The sequence below is a fragment of the Salmo salar genome, chromosome 03, assembly GCF_965601325.2.
Source record: "Salmo salar chromosome 03, fSalSal1, whole genome shotgun sequence".
Classification (NCBI taxonomy): domain Eukaryota; kingdom Metazoa; phylum Chordata; class Actinopteri; order Salmoniformes; family Salmonidae; genus Salmo; species Salmo salar.
In genome coordinates, this window is record NC_138293.1 from 44,329,425 (window position 1) to 44,345,674 (window position 16,250).

The 16,250-nt window shown below is 42.5% G+C and overlaps 1 protein-coding gene across 1 annotated transcript in view; it reads left to right on the plus strand.

Moving 5' to 3' along the window:
• Window positions 1-4,875: 4,875 nt before the first annotated feature.
• Window positions 4,876-16,250, plus strand: part of LOC106600499 (excitatory amino acid transporter 5) — a 97,451-nt gene continuing 86,076 nt past the window's right edge. Inside the window, exons 1-2 of the mRNA XM_082973097.1 lie at window positions 4,876-5,365; window positions 12,157-12,236. Of these exons, the coding sequence (XP_082829223.1) occupies window positions 5,225-5,365; window positions 12,157-12,236 (221 nt within the window). The 5' untranslated portion in view covers window positions 4,876-5,224. The remainder of the gene's footprint in view (window positions 5,366-12,156; window positions 12,237-16,250) is intronic.

Here is a 16,250-nt window from a genome sequence, read left to right on the forward strand (position 1 = left end):
TGTGTTGGGTCATTTTCCTGTTGAAAAACAAATTATAGTCCCACTAAGCGCAAACCAGATGGGATGGCGTATCACTGCAGAATGCTGTGATAGCCATGCTGGTTAAGTGTGTCTTGAATTCTACAATAAATCGCAGACAGTGTCACCAGCAAAGCACCCCCACACCATCACACCTCCTCCATGCTTCACGGTGGGAACCACACATGCGAAGATAATCCGTTCACCTACTCTGCGTTTTACAAAGATACGGCAGTTGGAACCAGAAATCTCAAATTTGGAATCATCGGACCAAAGGACAGATTTCCACCGGTCTAATGTCCATTGCTCGTGTTTCTTGGCCCAAGCAAGTCACTTCTTCTTATTGGTGTCCTTTATCGGTTTCTTTGCAGCAATTTGACCATGAAGGCCTAATTCACACAGTCTTTGGTCTGTAATCTGAGGTGCAGTTAACTGTAATGAATTTATCCTCTGCAGCAGAGGTAACTCTGGGTCTTCCATTCCTGTGGCGGTCCTCATGAGAGACAGTTTTATCACAGCGCTTGATGGTTTTTGTGACTGCACTTTTAAAGTTCTTGAAATTTTTCAGATTGACTGATCTTTATGTCTTAAAAAGTAATGATGGACTGTCGTTGTCTTTGTTTATTTGAGCTGTTCTTGCCATAATATGGACTTAGTCTTTTACCAAATAGGGCTATCTTCTGTTTACCACCTCTATCTTGCCACAACAAATTCAACAAATGAACTTTTAAGAAAGCACACCTGTTAATTGAAATGCATTCCAGGTGATTAGCTGATTGAGAGAATGCCAAGCGTGTGCAAAGCTGTCATCAAGGAAAAGGGTGACCACTTTGAAGAATGTCAATATAAAATATATATACATATACTATATATATACTTTTTTGGTTACAATGTGATTCCATATGTGCTATTTCATAGTTTTGTTGTCTTCACTATTATTCTACAATGTAGAAAATAAAAATAAAGAAAAGCCCTTTTTTCAATTTCTTTTAAATATCCGGAAATGGATGTACCAATTTCAGATTGCCTACTACAATAGCATATTTATCAGGTTTATACCGGTATCTATTGTCTATTGTTTAATCTCCCCTCAGGTACTGTAATTATCAAGTGCTATCTTGTGATCGGTGTAAATTAATCAAAATATGAGCAGGCAGGCAGAGCTGTAATGAAAAAGCCCTCAAGTTTGGCGCATGCTTTCATAATTAAGAGCGAGAGAGAGAGCGAGAGAGAACCTTTTTCAGTTCCCTCATCCGCCACCTCATGATCATACAATTAACATCTTAACTATTGGCCCTGGTCAAAAGTAGTGCACTACATAGGGAATAGGGTGTCATTTGGGAAGCAGCCCCAGTCTGCTCTGCTGTAGGCTTGGAGGCTCTGTGTCACGGAGGCTCTCCTCACTGCTAAAGCTAACTCTCTCTCCTCTGCTCTCATCCTTCTAGACCTATCTGCTACCTTTGATACTGTGAACCATCAGATCCTCCTCTCCACCCTCTCCGAGTTGGGCATCTCCGGCACTGCTCACTCTTGGATTGCGTCCTACCTGACAGGTCGCTCCTACCAGGTGGCGTGGCGAGAATCCGCCTCCGCACCACGTGCTCTCACCACTGGTGTCCCCCAGGGCTCAGTTCTAGGCCCTCTCCTATTCTTGCTATACACCAAGTCACTTGGCTCTGTCATCCCCACATGGTCTCTCCTATCATTGCTACGCAGACGACACACAATTAATCTTCTCCTTTCCCCCTTCTGATAACCAGGTGGCGAATCGCATCTCTGCATGTCTGGCAGACATATCAGTGTGGATGACGGATCACCACCTCAAGCTGAACCTCGGCAAGACGGAGCTGCTCTTCCTCCCGGGGAAGGACTGCCCGTTCCATGATCTCGCCATCACGGTTGACAACTCCATTGTGTCCTCCTCCCAGAGTGCTAAGAGCCTTTGCGTGACCCTGGCCAACACATCGTTCTCCGCTAACATCAAGGTGGTGACCCGATCCTGTAGGTTCATGCTCTACAACATTCGCAGAGTACGACCCTGCCTTACACAGGAAGCGGCGCAGGTCCTAATCCAGGCACTTGTCATCTCCCGTCTGGATTACTGCAACTCACTGTTGGCGTGGCTCCCTGCCTGTGCCATTAAACCCCTACAACTCATCCAGAACGCCGCAGCCCGTCTGGTGTTCAACCTTCCCAAGTTCTCTCACGTCACCCTGCTCCTCCGCACACTCCACTGGCTTCCAGTTGAAGCTCGCATCCGCTACAAGACCATGGTGCTTGCCTACGGAGCTGTGAGGGGAACGGCACCTCCGTACCTTCAGGCTCTGATCAGTCCCTACACCCAAACAAGGGCACTGCGTTCATCCACCTCTGGCCTGCTGGCTCCCGTACCTCTGCCGAAGCACAGTTCCCGCTCAGCCCAGTCAAAACTGTTCGCTGCTCTGGCACCCCAATGGTGGAACAAGCTCCCTCACGACGCCAGGACAGCGGAGTCAATCACCACCTTCCGGAGACACCTGAAATCCCACCTCTTTAAGGAATACCTGGGATAGGATAAAGTAATCCTTCTACCCCCCCCCCCAAAAAAAGATATAGATGTACTATTGTAAAGTGGTTGTTCCACTGGATATCATAAGGTGAATGCACCAATTTGTAAGTTGCTCTGGATAAGAGCGTCTGCTAAATGACGTAAATGTAAATGTAAATGGTAAAAGTAACAGGTGTGTGCGATCGGCATGGTCACAGCAGCAGGTGTGTGCACCTGTTAAATTTACCTAGGATTAGGATTAGAAAGTATCTCAGTATGTCACAGGAATCTCACCTTCTCTGAATTCACACACATTCTGCCTGCAGAGAACTGGAATTGGCGATGGAGGGCCATGTGTGTGTGTATGTCCGGGGCTGTCAGCGTTGAGTGGAAAACACCTAATTAGAGTTTCCATCTAGTAGATCTAAAGTTGCCAAATTTTAAGATATATCTATCCCTCTCCCTCACAGTCCTTCACAGGTGTGTGTCAGGCAGGCCAACAGCCCAGACCGTCTGGCAGGGTTCGCAGGGTGGCAGCTGTGGGTCGTTGGGCATATAATTGAATACCTGTATTAGAACTTTAGAATAGACATTGCAACATAAAAAATCATGCAAAACAAATCTTGGTAAAACTTTAATAAAAGAACTCAGAAAATGTGATACAATATTGCATAAAACAATGCATTTTTAGATATATCTGCACAATATGTTTGTTAGCTAGCCAGACAGTTTTTGATTCCATTATTTTATTTTTATTAACTGTCACTATAACAACATTCCATATTAACAATGGCTGTTGGTGGCTGTTGGGTTTGGGTGAATGGCAATGAGTGGCTCTGTGGTCACATGCAGTGTCAGGGAGGATCCAGGAGGCCTCATTTTACCTGATTACACACATCGTCATGGGAACTAAGCTCACCACATGAGTGTGTCCGGTTCCCTTGTCCCTGGTGTGAAGCAGTACGTCTCTCCCTCTCCATCATACACACATGCAGTTGTTTATTTCCTTATTATTTGCCTTCTGTCCCCTTACAGCCATCCTGTTGTGTGTGCGTGTCAGTGTGTGTGTGTGTGGTGTATGTGTGTGTGCGTGCGGGCGTGCATACCTGTGTGCGTAAGCATATGTTTGCTTGTGTGTCTGTGTACAGTATGTGTAACACCACAGATGAATAACCATAATATATCACGGTTGTCATATGATGAAGGAGCGGACCAAAGCGCAGCGAATGTTGTAGAGCATGAACCTACAGGATCGGGTCACCACCTTGATGTTAGCGGAGAACGATGTGTTGGCCAAGGTCACGCCAAGGCTCTTAGCACTCTGGGAGGAGGACACAATGGAGTTGTCAACCGTGATGGCGAGATCATGGAACGGGCAGTCCTTCCCCGGGAGGAAGAGCAGCTCCGTCTTGCCGAGGTTCAGCTTGAGGTGGTGATCCGTCATCCACATTTTCTTTATTAAACTGTGAAACTATGCAATAGATACAAATAAACAAAACAACAAACCGTGACGAAGAGGTGCAACATACACTAACTCAAAATACAATCTCCCACAAACCCAGGTGGGAAAAACAACTACTTAAGTATGATCTCCAATTAGAGACAACGATGACCAGCTGCCTCTAATTGGAGATCATCCCAACAAAAAAACATAGAAATACAGAAACAAGAACATGACAACATAGAAAATCTAAACTAGACACAACCCCATCACGCCCTGACCTACTCTACCATAGAAAATAAAAGCTTCTATGGTCAGGACGTGACATAATATCCTTAATCAATCAAATCAATTAATCAATCAAATTTATTCATAAAGCCCTTTTTACATCAGCCGATGTCACAAAGTGCTATACAGAAACACAGACTAAAACCCCAAGCAGCAAGCAATGCAGATGTGGAAGCACTGTGGCTAGGAAAAACTCCCTAGACTCCCTTAATGTGTCTCCATTCCCTCCCCCCTTCCAAGGCCAGTGGTTTTTCCCTCCTCTTGTTGTCTCCTCCATCTTTTTTGTGGTTGCCTGGCTGGAACAATCCTCTGTCTAATTGTTGGTAGGTCTTTAATCCTGCCAGATCCCAGTAATGCAGCACAGTGCAGTGTAGCGTGGCCCGGTCCGCTCCTAATAGGATCTAGTGTATTAACCCTCAGGACAATACTGCCAGCTGTCGCAGACTAGAGCCCCCTACTGGCAAGAGAGAGAGGGAGGTAAAGAGGGAGAAAGAAAGGGAGGGGGTGGAGAGAGAGAGAGAGAGAGAGCGAGAGAGAGAGAGAGACAGAGAGAACGTGTGTGTGCCTGGAAAGTGTAATGTTCTTAGTCCTGTGTGGAATGACAGAGAGAGCAGCTCATGGAGTCGCAGAAAACCCCCTAAAGTGCAAAGAGGGGACAACTGCCTTTCTCCCTACTACTTTTTTTTCTGCAAACCTATATCTATTCCACCCACTCCTCTTTCTCTCTATCTCTATCTTCCTCTTCTTAGTTATTTTCTCTCTTTAATCACTTTTCAGTCCCTCCCTTCTCTCCCCGTCTCTTTGTTTCCATCTTTCACCCAACCCTCTCCTGCCATCCAGTCTGTCGCCTCTCTACTGGCTCTATATGGTTGACTGAGTGACCGACCAGGGACTCTGGTGGAGTGAGTGTCCGTGTCCGGGACTGTGGAGGACTTTCCGGGAGAGTCAGGATGGCGGTGAACTTTGCAGAGGTGCGGGGTCGGGTGAAGAATGTGTGTGCGCAGAACGGGCTCCTCATCCTGTCTGTGCTGGCTGTGGTCATTGGCTGTATGATGGGGTTCCACCTGCGGGGCAAGCAGCTCTCCGACCAGGTCAGTGTCAAAACTAACACCTGTAGGGTGTCCTGTTCCCTCAACCAACCAACACACACCCTTCAATAGTACCCTTCCTTCAATAGTCATTCCCACCATCCCATAAGGACCTGTTCCTTCACACCTCCGCTACAGTTACCACTCCTCTGCTGACCTGAAACACCCTGGGTCTCCTGTTCCCTTACCCCCCCAACCCCCACCCCATGTTCCCAAAAAGGGAATGGCAGGTAGCCTAGAGAGAGAGAGAGAGAGAGAGCCTAGTTAGAGCATTGGGCCAGTAACCGAAACGTTGCTAGATCAATTCCCTGAGCTGACTAGGTAGAAATCTGTCGTTCTCCTCCTGAACAAGGCAGTTCCTAGGCTGTCATTGTAAATAACAATTTGTTCTTAACTGACTTGCCTAGTTAAATATAAAAATCACTGCTCCTTACAAATGTGGTGCCCCTGAAGTCCTTGACCCACTACTCTGCTCCACCCTGTTCTCCCTGTCCACTGGTCCCCCTGTCCTCCTATCCTTGAAAAACACCTTACATAAGAACTGTCCTCCCAAAAATATCCCCAAACATTCCCCCCTTTCTTAACACCAACCTCTCCTCAAACACAGCTGTTGTCCTACCATGTGATAATACCAACCTTAATAGCACTGTGTGATTGAATTGTGAATTACCACACACACTTATGTTGTAGGTGTGTGAGTGTTGAGGTGGGTGCAATGGGGGTTGAGAAAAAGGGAGATCGCTCTATAAGCTGTTGCTGAATACAGACGATCCAACAAAGCCTCTCTGCTCTTTAATGTCGCAGTACCAATGGCTGCTGTCGCTTAGTGGCTAGACCTGAGGCTAGATCACTGTTCTGTCTCTAGGAGGACACTGATCAGACTGACTTATGGAAAGAGACACATTTTCTGTTTACAAAACAGCTGGTATACTCAGCTAAAAAATTATATTAAAGTTGAAACACTTCCAAACACAACTCATCCAGTGATTCATGCTGCTGGGTAATGCTGTCCATCCTGCCCCTATTGATTTGTTTGGCTTCACTTGTCCTGTCTGAGTTTGTTTTCAAAATAAACATCTTCTCATCAGCCGCGCTCCATATTTGTGAGATGAAGGATTGTCAGTGGCTGTTGCTGTGGCTGTGGAGGCTTAGCTGTGAATCACATAGATGGGATATAGAGCAGCACACTGCTGTCATTCCCTGTTTGTTTTTTCCCAATATTTGTTGAAAAGGTATATTCACTTTATTTGGACAGAGATAGATTTGAATAAGACAGGGGATACAGAGAGGGGGGAGATGCAGAGTTACCCGCTAGACCAGCTTCAAGCATGGCATTCGCTGTTTATCAGATAAATAACAGAATACATTGAAATTGGACTCAGTTCATTTGAGAGCATTCTGTTCAAATTAAATATACAAAGGTAATTACGGCACACAATGTACACAATCGGCTGTGCTAATTTTACACATGGGGGGAGTGACAATCCACCAGCCCTGTGGGTTATGAAAATGAACATTGACTGTTTGTTCTTAGCGACTGTCTTATTACATTGTGTACTGGTGTACTGGTATCTTGTAATTTCAATGATTGACGTAATAAAACAGGACTGTATGAATAATTGGTTATGTGACATTATACATTATTTAGAATGTACACTGAGTGCACAAAATATGACAGACTGACAAGGTGAGTCCAGGTGAAAGCTATGATCCCTTATTGATGTCACTTGTTAAATCCACTTCAATCAGTGTCGATGAAGGAGAGGAGACAGGTTAAAGAAGGATTTTTAAGCCTTGAGGCAACTGAGACATGGATTGTGTATGTGACAAAAGATTTAAGCGCCTTTAAACGTGGTATGCCAGGAGCACTTTCTTGTGTCAAGAACTGCAACGCTGCTGGGTTTTTAACGCTCAACAGCTTCCTGTGTGTATCAAGAACGGTCCACCACCCAAAGGACATCCAGTCAACTTGACACAACTGTGTGAAGCATTGGAGTCAGCATGGGTCAGCATCCCTGTGGAACGCTTTCGACACCTTGTAGACTCCATGCACCGGCGAATTGAGGCTGTTCTGAGGGCAGAATTTGGGGTGCAACTCAATATTAGGAAGGTGTTCCTAATGTTTGATATACTCAGTGTATAATTCAAGAATAAAAAACAAATGTATCATCTATGGAGATGACAAACTTTGCAGAAAATAATATCTCAAATTGGAAAAGGAGAGTTTCCTGGGGACAAAATAATATGAAGTTACAAAACATTATGGATATCTCTTCCAGCAGTTACCGTCTGTAGGTAGCCCACGAGACCGAGTGGATTTTGTCAAAGTAGTATATTTGATAAGAGTCTGAAGCTCTGATAATACCACAATATTGCAACCGTTTAAAGGTCCATTAGACTGGTGGATAAGAGAACAAGGAGAAGGAAATGGCTTCGGTTTACAGTAGTAGTGATGGTGATAAGAGCTACTCATTACTGACATAAAACATCCTAGTTGGTTTTCTTTGAACATTCCATATGTTCTAAACATTAGTCCCAAAAAGATTCCCCCCCCCAAAAAGTTATCTCCGGTGCTGTCATATAAGTGGGTGTCACGTCCTGACCAGCAGAGGGAGTAATTGTATTAGTTTTGGTCAGGACGTGGCAGAGGGTTTGTGTTTTGTATGTATTTCTACGTTCTGTCTAGTTTAGTTTTTCTATGTTTAGGTTTGGGTGTTGGACTCTCAATTGGAGGCAGGTGTTTCTAGTTGCCTCTGATTGAGAGTCCTATATATAGGTGTGTGTTTGGTTTGGGTTTTTGTGGGTAGTTGTATTTGCACTGCTGTTTGTTTAGCCTGAAAATCTGTTCACTGTTGTTCTGTTTCTTGTTTTTCCCTGTTACTCACTTTAAATAATAATATTAAAGTATGAGTATTCAGGTACCCGCTGCGCCTTGGTCTCATCTCTTCGACAGCCGTTACAGTGGGAGAGGAGACTTAGGAGAATATGATGGAAAAATCAACAAAGTGGAATTCAAGAGGCATCTAATGGTGCCTTGGGAGGGTTTTTGTTTTCGGTTGAAGTAGTTCCTCAATAGCTACTCTTCTGTCTCAATTTCTACCAAAAACATGTTCATGGGTGCTGTATTTCTGCTCGTGGTGGAGCTCTATCTACATTACCACACGTTTCTTCGAGATGGCCTTCCAAAATATCCAGCACTTCCTTCATTTATATGACTGACCAAGTGGAATGTTGTTTTTACTGAGCTTTGTGCTCCCTTCCTACCTTCTGGCTAGTTGCTACTCACTGTGTATCTCTTGAACACAATTGCTACTCACAGAGTTTACACATGCAGCCAAATTCTGATCTTTTGCCAAATTATTGGTAAATGATCTGATCTGATTGGTCAAAAAGATCATTTAGTGCCAAAGATCCGAATTAGGCTGCCCGTATATACGCAGCCTAGGAGAACACTGTGGGAAGCAACTTTTTGTGATTTTTTTTAAAATTTATTTTTAGAATTGGGCTACTTGTCTAAATGCAGCTATAGAGCCACAGTGAATCCAGTAGCTCTTTTACATGGATTAGGCTAATGTTGTACTATGGAGGGGAAGCAAAGGAAATGTTTGAGGGGTAACCAAAATTATACTATTATTTGTTATGAGAGCTGGTTTTCTATCCCCTCTTTCTGCTGTGAGGTAGAGTGGGTAGGAGAAAGTAGGGTACTGGAGGCGGAGGAGGTCCTGAGGGTGTAGCCATGTCTTCATAGGGAATGGGAGTGGGGGAGTGAGTGGATAGATGCACACAACATACCATCACCCCTACTCTCCCCCTCCACTGTCTTGAAGGTTATTTCTCAAACCGACAACGGTTTGTTCTGCACTAAGGCAAAAAACCAAACCATACAAAGTATACACATAGTTGAGGTGGAGGAAGGAACAATTGAATGTTTGTTTGCGTTGTATTTCTCCTGTTTGTTTGGGAATGGTTTAGATACCTTTTTTCCCGCCACCTAAAACTAGTCTATAGCAAAAGGATCGTCTAATATAATTAACCAGATTAATAATTTGCTTAATTTGAGAGACTGTGATGCCACTGCTTTTAAGCCTTGTTCACTCTGGCAGTTTGAAGTCACTAAAATCAATTTTTTATGCATATTTGAGTCAGTTCTTTTTCCTGTAGTCTGAACAGCCAAAAAGCACATTGAATCGGATATTTCAAGCCATCTTCATATGTTGTTTGAAAGCAGATACTAATCTGATTCCTGGCCATACAACTTCACATTTATGTCATTTAGCAGACACTCTTCTCCAGAGCGATTTACAGGAGCAGTTAGGATTAAGTGACTTTCTCAAGGGCACATTGACAGATTTTCACTTAGTCGGCTCAGGGATTCAAACTAGCAACCTTTCAGTTACTGGCCCTACGCTCTTAACGACTAGGCTACCTGCCACCCTCGTGCCTGAATGGTCAAATCTGATTTATTAAGTGGTAGACTGTTATTTGGCATATCTTGTTGCTTGCTAGCTACTCTGTTGACAGTTTGACAAGAACATGTGGTAGCTAACTAGCTTGTTCATTCTTTACAAACAAATTTGTGAATGTGCTTGAATGCTAAACAGATAGCTAGTTGACTGCTGTGGCTAGCCAAAAAAGGACTTGTTTTGAACACACCCGTCGTTACTATGACAACTAGCGTAGCCGTGTCAGCAAATGACCGCTGTCTGAACACACACAAATCTGGATTGGTCACTTGTAACTTGTTGTTTGGACAGTCAGTTTCCAAAACGCATTTGAAAAACAAAACTGATTTGAGCATTAACGCCTGCAGTGTAAACAAGGCTTCAGAGCAACTGACTCAAACTAATCTTCCCAAATCTAGATCTCCACATAATTATTTTAAAACCCTCTGAACCCTATCCCCGGTCCCCTTTCCCTCCCATTTTGCTGTCCTGCTATCATGCAACAGATGTATTGCATGATATTACAAACAAGATGAACCATCAGGTCTTATATAGCGATCATTTATGGGTTATGATATGATCAACCTCCCAAAATGTCACTGGGTGTTTCATTTATTGGGATTAGGTGGTTATAATTGGGGCAGTGTGTGCATGTGCCACATGTCAGCCTTGTGTTCGGCAGATGCCAGGGCCTGATACCAGCTGTGTGTGCGCGTCTCTCTCACCCGTGACACACACACTCACTACTAATCAGCCCGCCATTTGACTGCAGTGATCCTGATCTAATCGCCGTCTCCTCCTGTCTTTCCGCCCCCTCTTCCTTCCTAATATTAAACAACAGCTAAAGCTCTTTAGCTGTTATCATCTCTCAGACTTATTGTGTTTGAATTCATCCCTCTCGCTCCCTTCCTCTCTCTCTCTCAAAACCTTCTCTCTATCTCTCCACACCTCTCTGTTCCCAATATCTTTGTTTCTCCCCCTACTCTCCATCCCCCCAACCATCCCTCTCTCTATCCTCCTCATATCCACATCCTAAGGAATTGTAAACACCCCCCATCTTGGTAAATACAGTAGAACAGATGATAGTAAATACCTGAGAGGTTGATGTTCTAACAGATGCCTATTTAATTATTTATCTGGATTGAATATTCCCATTCATATCACATGCTGTTTGTAACTTGCCACTGAAGTTTAAAGGGGATCATTTTATGTTGGTGAGTAATTTAGAACCACAATGTGCTCATTTGAAACACCACTCTAAAATGCTTAAATACGCACTCCAGCAATTAAAAAAAAGACTTTTCCTGTTGAAAAATAATATCTGACGTATAAATACAGTAATGTACACACACTTAAGGGTAAAAAAAATATGTTTTGAGCAACGTAGTGTTTGTTTTTTTACACAAATGCAAACTTCACGGAGTAGGCCATTCAAGGAGTTGGTCTGATGGTGGTCCCATTAAGTGTGTTTTTACCTTTGTGTGTACATTACTGCATTTATTCTTGGCATAAAGCTTTTAAGTTGGTCTGAAACTCTTTGTTTACAGGCCACATTAAGCCTGCAAGTCACGTTATGCTAGCTTACAAAGTGATGTGTAATTTCTAATGGAATCCAACAATTGAAACGTTTAATTACCCCATACCTGCATTCAGAATGACTGCCAGGGTTGGGGAAATGTATTATTGAGACTACCTAAATCATATAAACTGGAACAGCTATCTCAGTAACAGGTGCAATAAGTCCAACTACAAACTGATTTGATTAGTTAAAAAAAACGTATGTTATTTATGTTTGTGTAGCATAATATTAACCAACCAAACAAAGTACATGCAAAAACACAGGTATTGAAACAAACAATTCTGAAAAATCTACCTGTAAGAGCACATGCTGGGAAATATGATAATGATGAGCGTGGTTTTGAGTTGTTTTGATCAAACATGGTTGTTCAAATTCAGTTGAATTTGAGCAGAGTTTGTTGAGTAAACACACTAACACATTAGCTCAAATTCTTGTCCTTTTGAAGTCTGCTCAACTCACGTAGTAACGCTGATTAAACGATTGGTTGAGTTGGCTTTTTGACAGTGTTGCCTTCCAAAGGCAACATGAATTTGTAATTTTACTCAACAAGCTTTTTAAATTCAGCTTACTTCGAGAAGAGTTTGTTGAGTAAACAAACTTGAACACATTACTTCAAATTATAACGCTGAATAGGAATTGGTTAAGTTGGCTTTTTACAGTGTGGTAAATCCAAAATGCCTATCTACAGTAAACCTACCCAATATTTACAGTAGGTCTATCTACCCTAACTAACATCCTGCTCTGCTTTGTTTGTCCTCTCTGTGTTTATGTAGGAGGTGAAGTACTTCCAGTTTCCTGGAGAGCTCCTGATGAGGATGTTGAAGATGCTCATTCTGCCTCTCGTCGTCTCCAGGTAGGAACACAACAGAGGGCATGCTGGGTAGTTCACCCTCCTCCCAACACACACACATACACAGTACTTGGAAAATATTTGTGCTTGTATTGATCTTCGCTGACAAAACGACAACAACATCTACTTCCATGCCCTGTCCTTCTGACTTGGAAACTAGCTGCAGTATGTCCTAGAATTTGCTGTTGTTTATTTATAAGATTACATTTTCAGGTCATGCAGTTCTGCTGTTGTTTGCAGAACTGTGAGTGTATTTGGTGTTAACTACATATGACTGCTAAGAAATGTAAAAGAAAACTACATAAACACACTCAAAAGCCATGAGGTCGAAGGAATTGTCCATATAGCTCTGAGACAGGATTGTGTCGAGGCACAGATCTGGAGAAGGGTACCAATTCATTTCTGCAGCATTGAAGGTCCCCAAGAACACAATGGCCTCCATCATTCTTAATAAATGGAAGAAGTTTGGAACCACCAAGACTTTCCCTAGAGCTGGCCACCTGGCCAAATTGAGAAATTGGGGGAGAAGGGCCTTGGTCAGGGAGGTGACCAAGAACCCAATGGTCACACTGACAGAGCTCCAGAGTTCATCTGTGGAGATGGGATAACCTTCCAAAAGGACAACCATCTCTGCAGTACTCCACCAATCAGGGCTTTATGGTAGAGTGGCCAGACGGAAGCCACTCCTCAGTAAAGTTTGCCAAAAGGCACCTAAAATTCTCTCAGACCATGAGAAACAACATTTTCTGGTCTGATGAAACCAAGATTGAACTCTTTGGCCTGAATGCCAAGCGTCACGTCGGAAGGAGACCTTGCACCATCCCTACGGTGAAGCATGGTGGTGGCAGCATCATGCTGTGGGGATGTTGTTCAGCGGCAGACTAGTCAGGATCTAGGGAAAGATGAACGGAGCAAAGTACAGAGTGATCCTTGACGAAAACCTGCTCCAGAGCGCTCAGGACCTTAGACCTTAGACCCACAGCCAAGACAAAGCAGGATTGATTTCGGGACAAGTCTCTGAATGTCCTTGAGTGGCCCAGCCAGAGGGCCTTGAACCTGATCGAACATCTCTGGAGAGACCTGAAAATAGCTGTGCAGTGACGCTCCCCATCCAACCTGACAGAGCTTGAAAGGATCTGCAGAGAAGAATGTGAGAAACTCCCCAAATACAGGTGTGCCAAGCTTGTAGCGTCATACCCAAGAAGATTCAAGGCTGTAATCGCTGCCAAAGGTGCTTCAGCAAAGTATTGGTAAAGAGTCTGAATACTTATGTAAATATAATTTCCATTTTATTTTCATTAATAAATGTCCCAAATTTTTTTTCTAAAAATGGTTTTGCTTTGTCATTATGGGGCATTGTGTGTAGATTGATGAAGGCAAAAAAGATTGAATCCATTTTAGAATAAGGCTGTAACATAACAAAATGTGGAAAAAGTCAAGAGGTATGAAAACTTTCTGAATACACTGTATATATTTCAGGAGCTTTCTTTTATCTCCTAGATATATATCTCCTAGATAAAAGACAGTCACTTCAAAACCTTATTCCTTATGATTTATTTTTTGACTGTCTTTTTTTTTGCCATACATTTTTATGGGCTATAGTGGTTGTCACGTCCTGATCCTAGTAAGATGTAATTTTATATAGTAGAGTAGGTCAGGGCGTGACAGGGGGGTGTTTTTGTGTTTTTCTATGTTTTCTATTTCTATATTTAAGTTCTAGTTTTTCTATTTCTGTTGGAATTGTTTGGGTTGATCTCTAATTGCAGGCAGCTGATCCTCGTTGCCTCTGATTAGAGATCATATTTAAGTAGGGGTTTTTCTTCCTGGGTTTTGGTGGATGTTTTCTGTTTAGTGTATTTCACCTGACGGAACTGTTGTCGGTCGTTTTGTTGTTTTGTTCTAGTGTCTTCATAATAAAAGTGAATATGAGCACTATACACGCTGCGCCTTGGTCCCCTTTATGGGACCCGCGTTACAGTGGTAAAGGCCAAATTCAATATTTTATCAAATTATTTTGCAATCTTAAAACAATTCAATTTAAAACAATATGTAATCTTAGTAGAACCCCATAAGGTGAAACGTTTGAATGAAATATAGGCCTACTGCTTCTATATTCTAATATTCTAAAAGTATATATATTTTTTATTAATCAGCTTCATGGTTTAATATACAGTTGGCTGTTTTTTCCGTGCATCGGCAAGACAGAACACCTGGGGTAAGACAAGGGGTGGCGGTCTGTGTCTATTTGACAATAACAGTTGGTGCGCGAAATCAAATATTAAGGAAGTCAGTGGTGTAAAGTACTGAAGTAAAAATACTTTAAAGTACTACAGTACTTTAAGTAGTTTTGGGGTATCTGTACTTTACTATTTATATTTTTGACAACTTTTACTTCACTACATTCCTAAAGAAAATAATATACTTTTTACTCCATACATTTTCCCTGACAACCAAAAGTACTTGTTACATTTTGAATGGCTAGCAGGACAGGAAAATAGTCAAATTCATGCACTTACTGTATCAAGAGAACATCCCTGGTCATCCTATTGCCTTTGATCTGGCGGACTCACTAAACACAAATGCTTTGTTTATGTCTGACTGTTAGAGTGTGCCCCTGGCTATCCGTAATTTTTTTTTTTTTAAATGGTGCAGTCTGGTTTTCTCAATATAAATAATTTAAAATAATTTATACTTTTATATTTACTTTCAATACTTAAGTATATTTTAGCAATTACATTTACTTTTGATACTTTTACATACCCCAACCTGAAGCCATGGATAACAGGCAACATCCGCACTGAGCTAAAGGACAGAGCTGCCGCTTTCAAGGAGCGGGACTCTTACCGTACACTAATAAGAAATCCTGCAATTCCCTCAGACGAACCATCAAACAGACAAAGTGTAAATACAGGACTAAAATTCAAGGCTTGCAAACTATTATGGACTACAAAGGGAAGCCCAGCTGCAAACTTCCCAGTGACACAAGCCTACCAGACGAGCTAAATTACTTCTATGCGCGCTTCAAGGCAGCAACACTAAAGCATGCGTGAGAGCACCAGCTGTTCCGGACGACTGTGTGATCACGCTCTTTGTAGCCAATGTTATTTAACCTTTATTTAACTAGGCAAGTCAGTTAAGAACAAATTAATTACAATGACAGCCTCTTATTTTTCTTAAAACTGCATAAAAGTTTGTAAGGAAACATTTCACGGTAAGGTTGTATTCCTGTTGTATTCAGCGCATGTGACAAATAATAACATTAGATTTTTTTGATTTTAAGAAATCCAGCGGTAACCTGCAGGAGCACGTTGACCTTCTACCTGTGCGTTGCAATTGACGTTTCACAATATTGTTGAGCCATTAACTATCTCTCCTGATTCACCTAATCAAGGGATTAATGATTAGTTGACAAGTTGAATCAGGTATGCTAGCTGAGGAATAGTTAAAATACATGGAACCGCCGGGGGCCCCCGAGGAGAGGTTTGAAAACCCCTGGCCTAACTAAGTCCTGTGAGTTGCCTTTCCTCCTTGTTGCAATGTTGGTGTTTATGCAAGGCTTTCATGCAACAGAATGTCAGTGCAGTTCTACAAGTGATTATTATACAATTTCTACGTCAAAAGCGTTTTCACCTGAATTCTCCTCACAGAGAAAAAGCAGGGAATAATATTTATGTGGCGGTACTATAAATCTGATGCCGTTTTATGGGGTTTGATAAGTTCTTGCTAATGGTGAGCCGGACAGATTCTCTCCAGCCCGACTCTATTTTGGAACCAAATCTTCTGTTCCCTGGCTACATGAGGCTGCAGCGATGTTGACCGACAAAAAATGAAATAACAAATCATGCAAACGGACTGATTACATGCTGGACGCTTTACGGAATAAGCTACTTACAATCCCTGCTACGGCAAAGACTGGATGAGAAGTTGATCCCCCTCTCTCTCTCGCTCTCTCTCTCACCCTCTTTTTATGTCTATCTCTCTCGCTCTCTCACCCTATTTTTATCTCTATCTATCTCT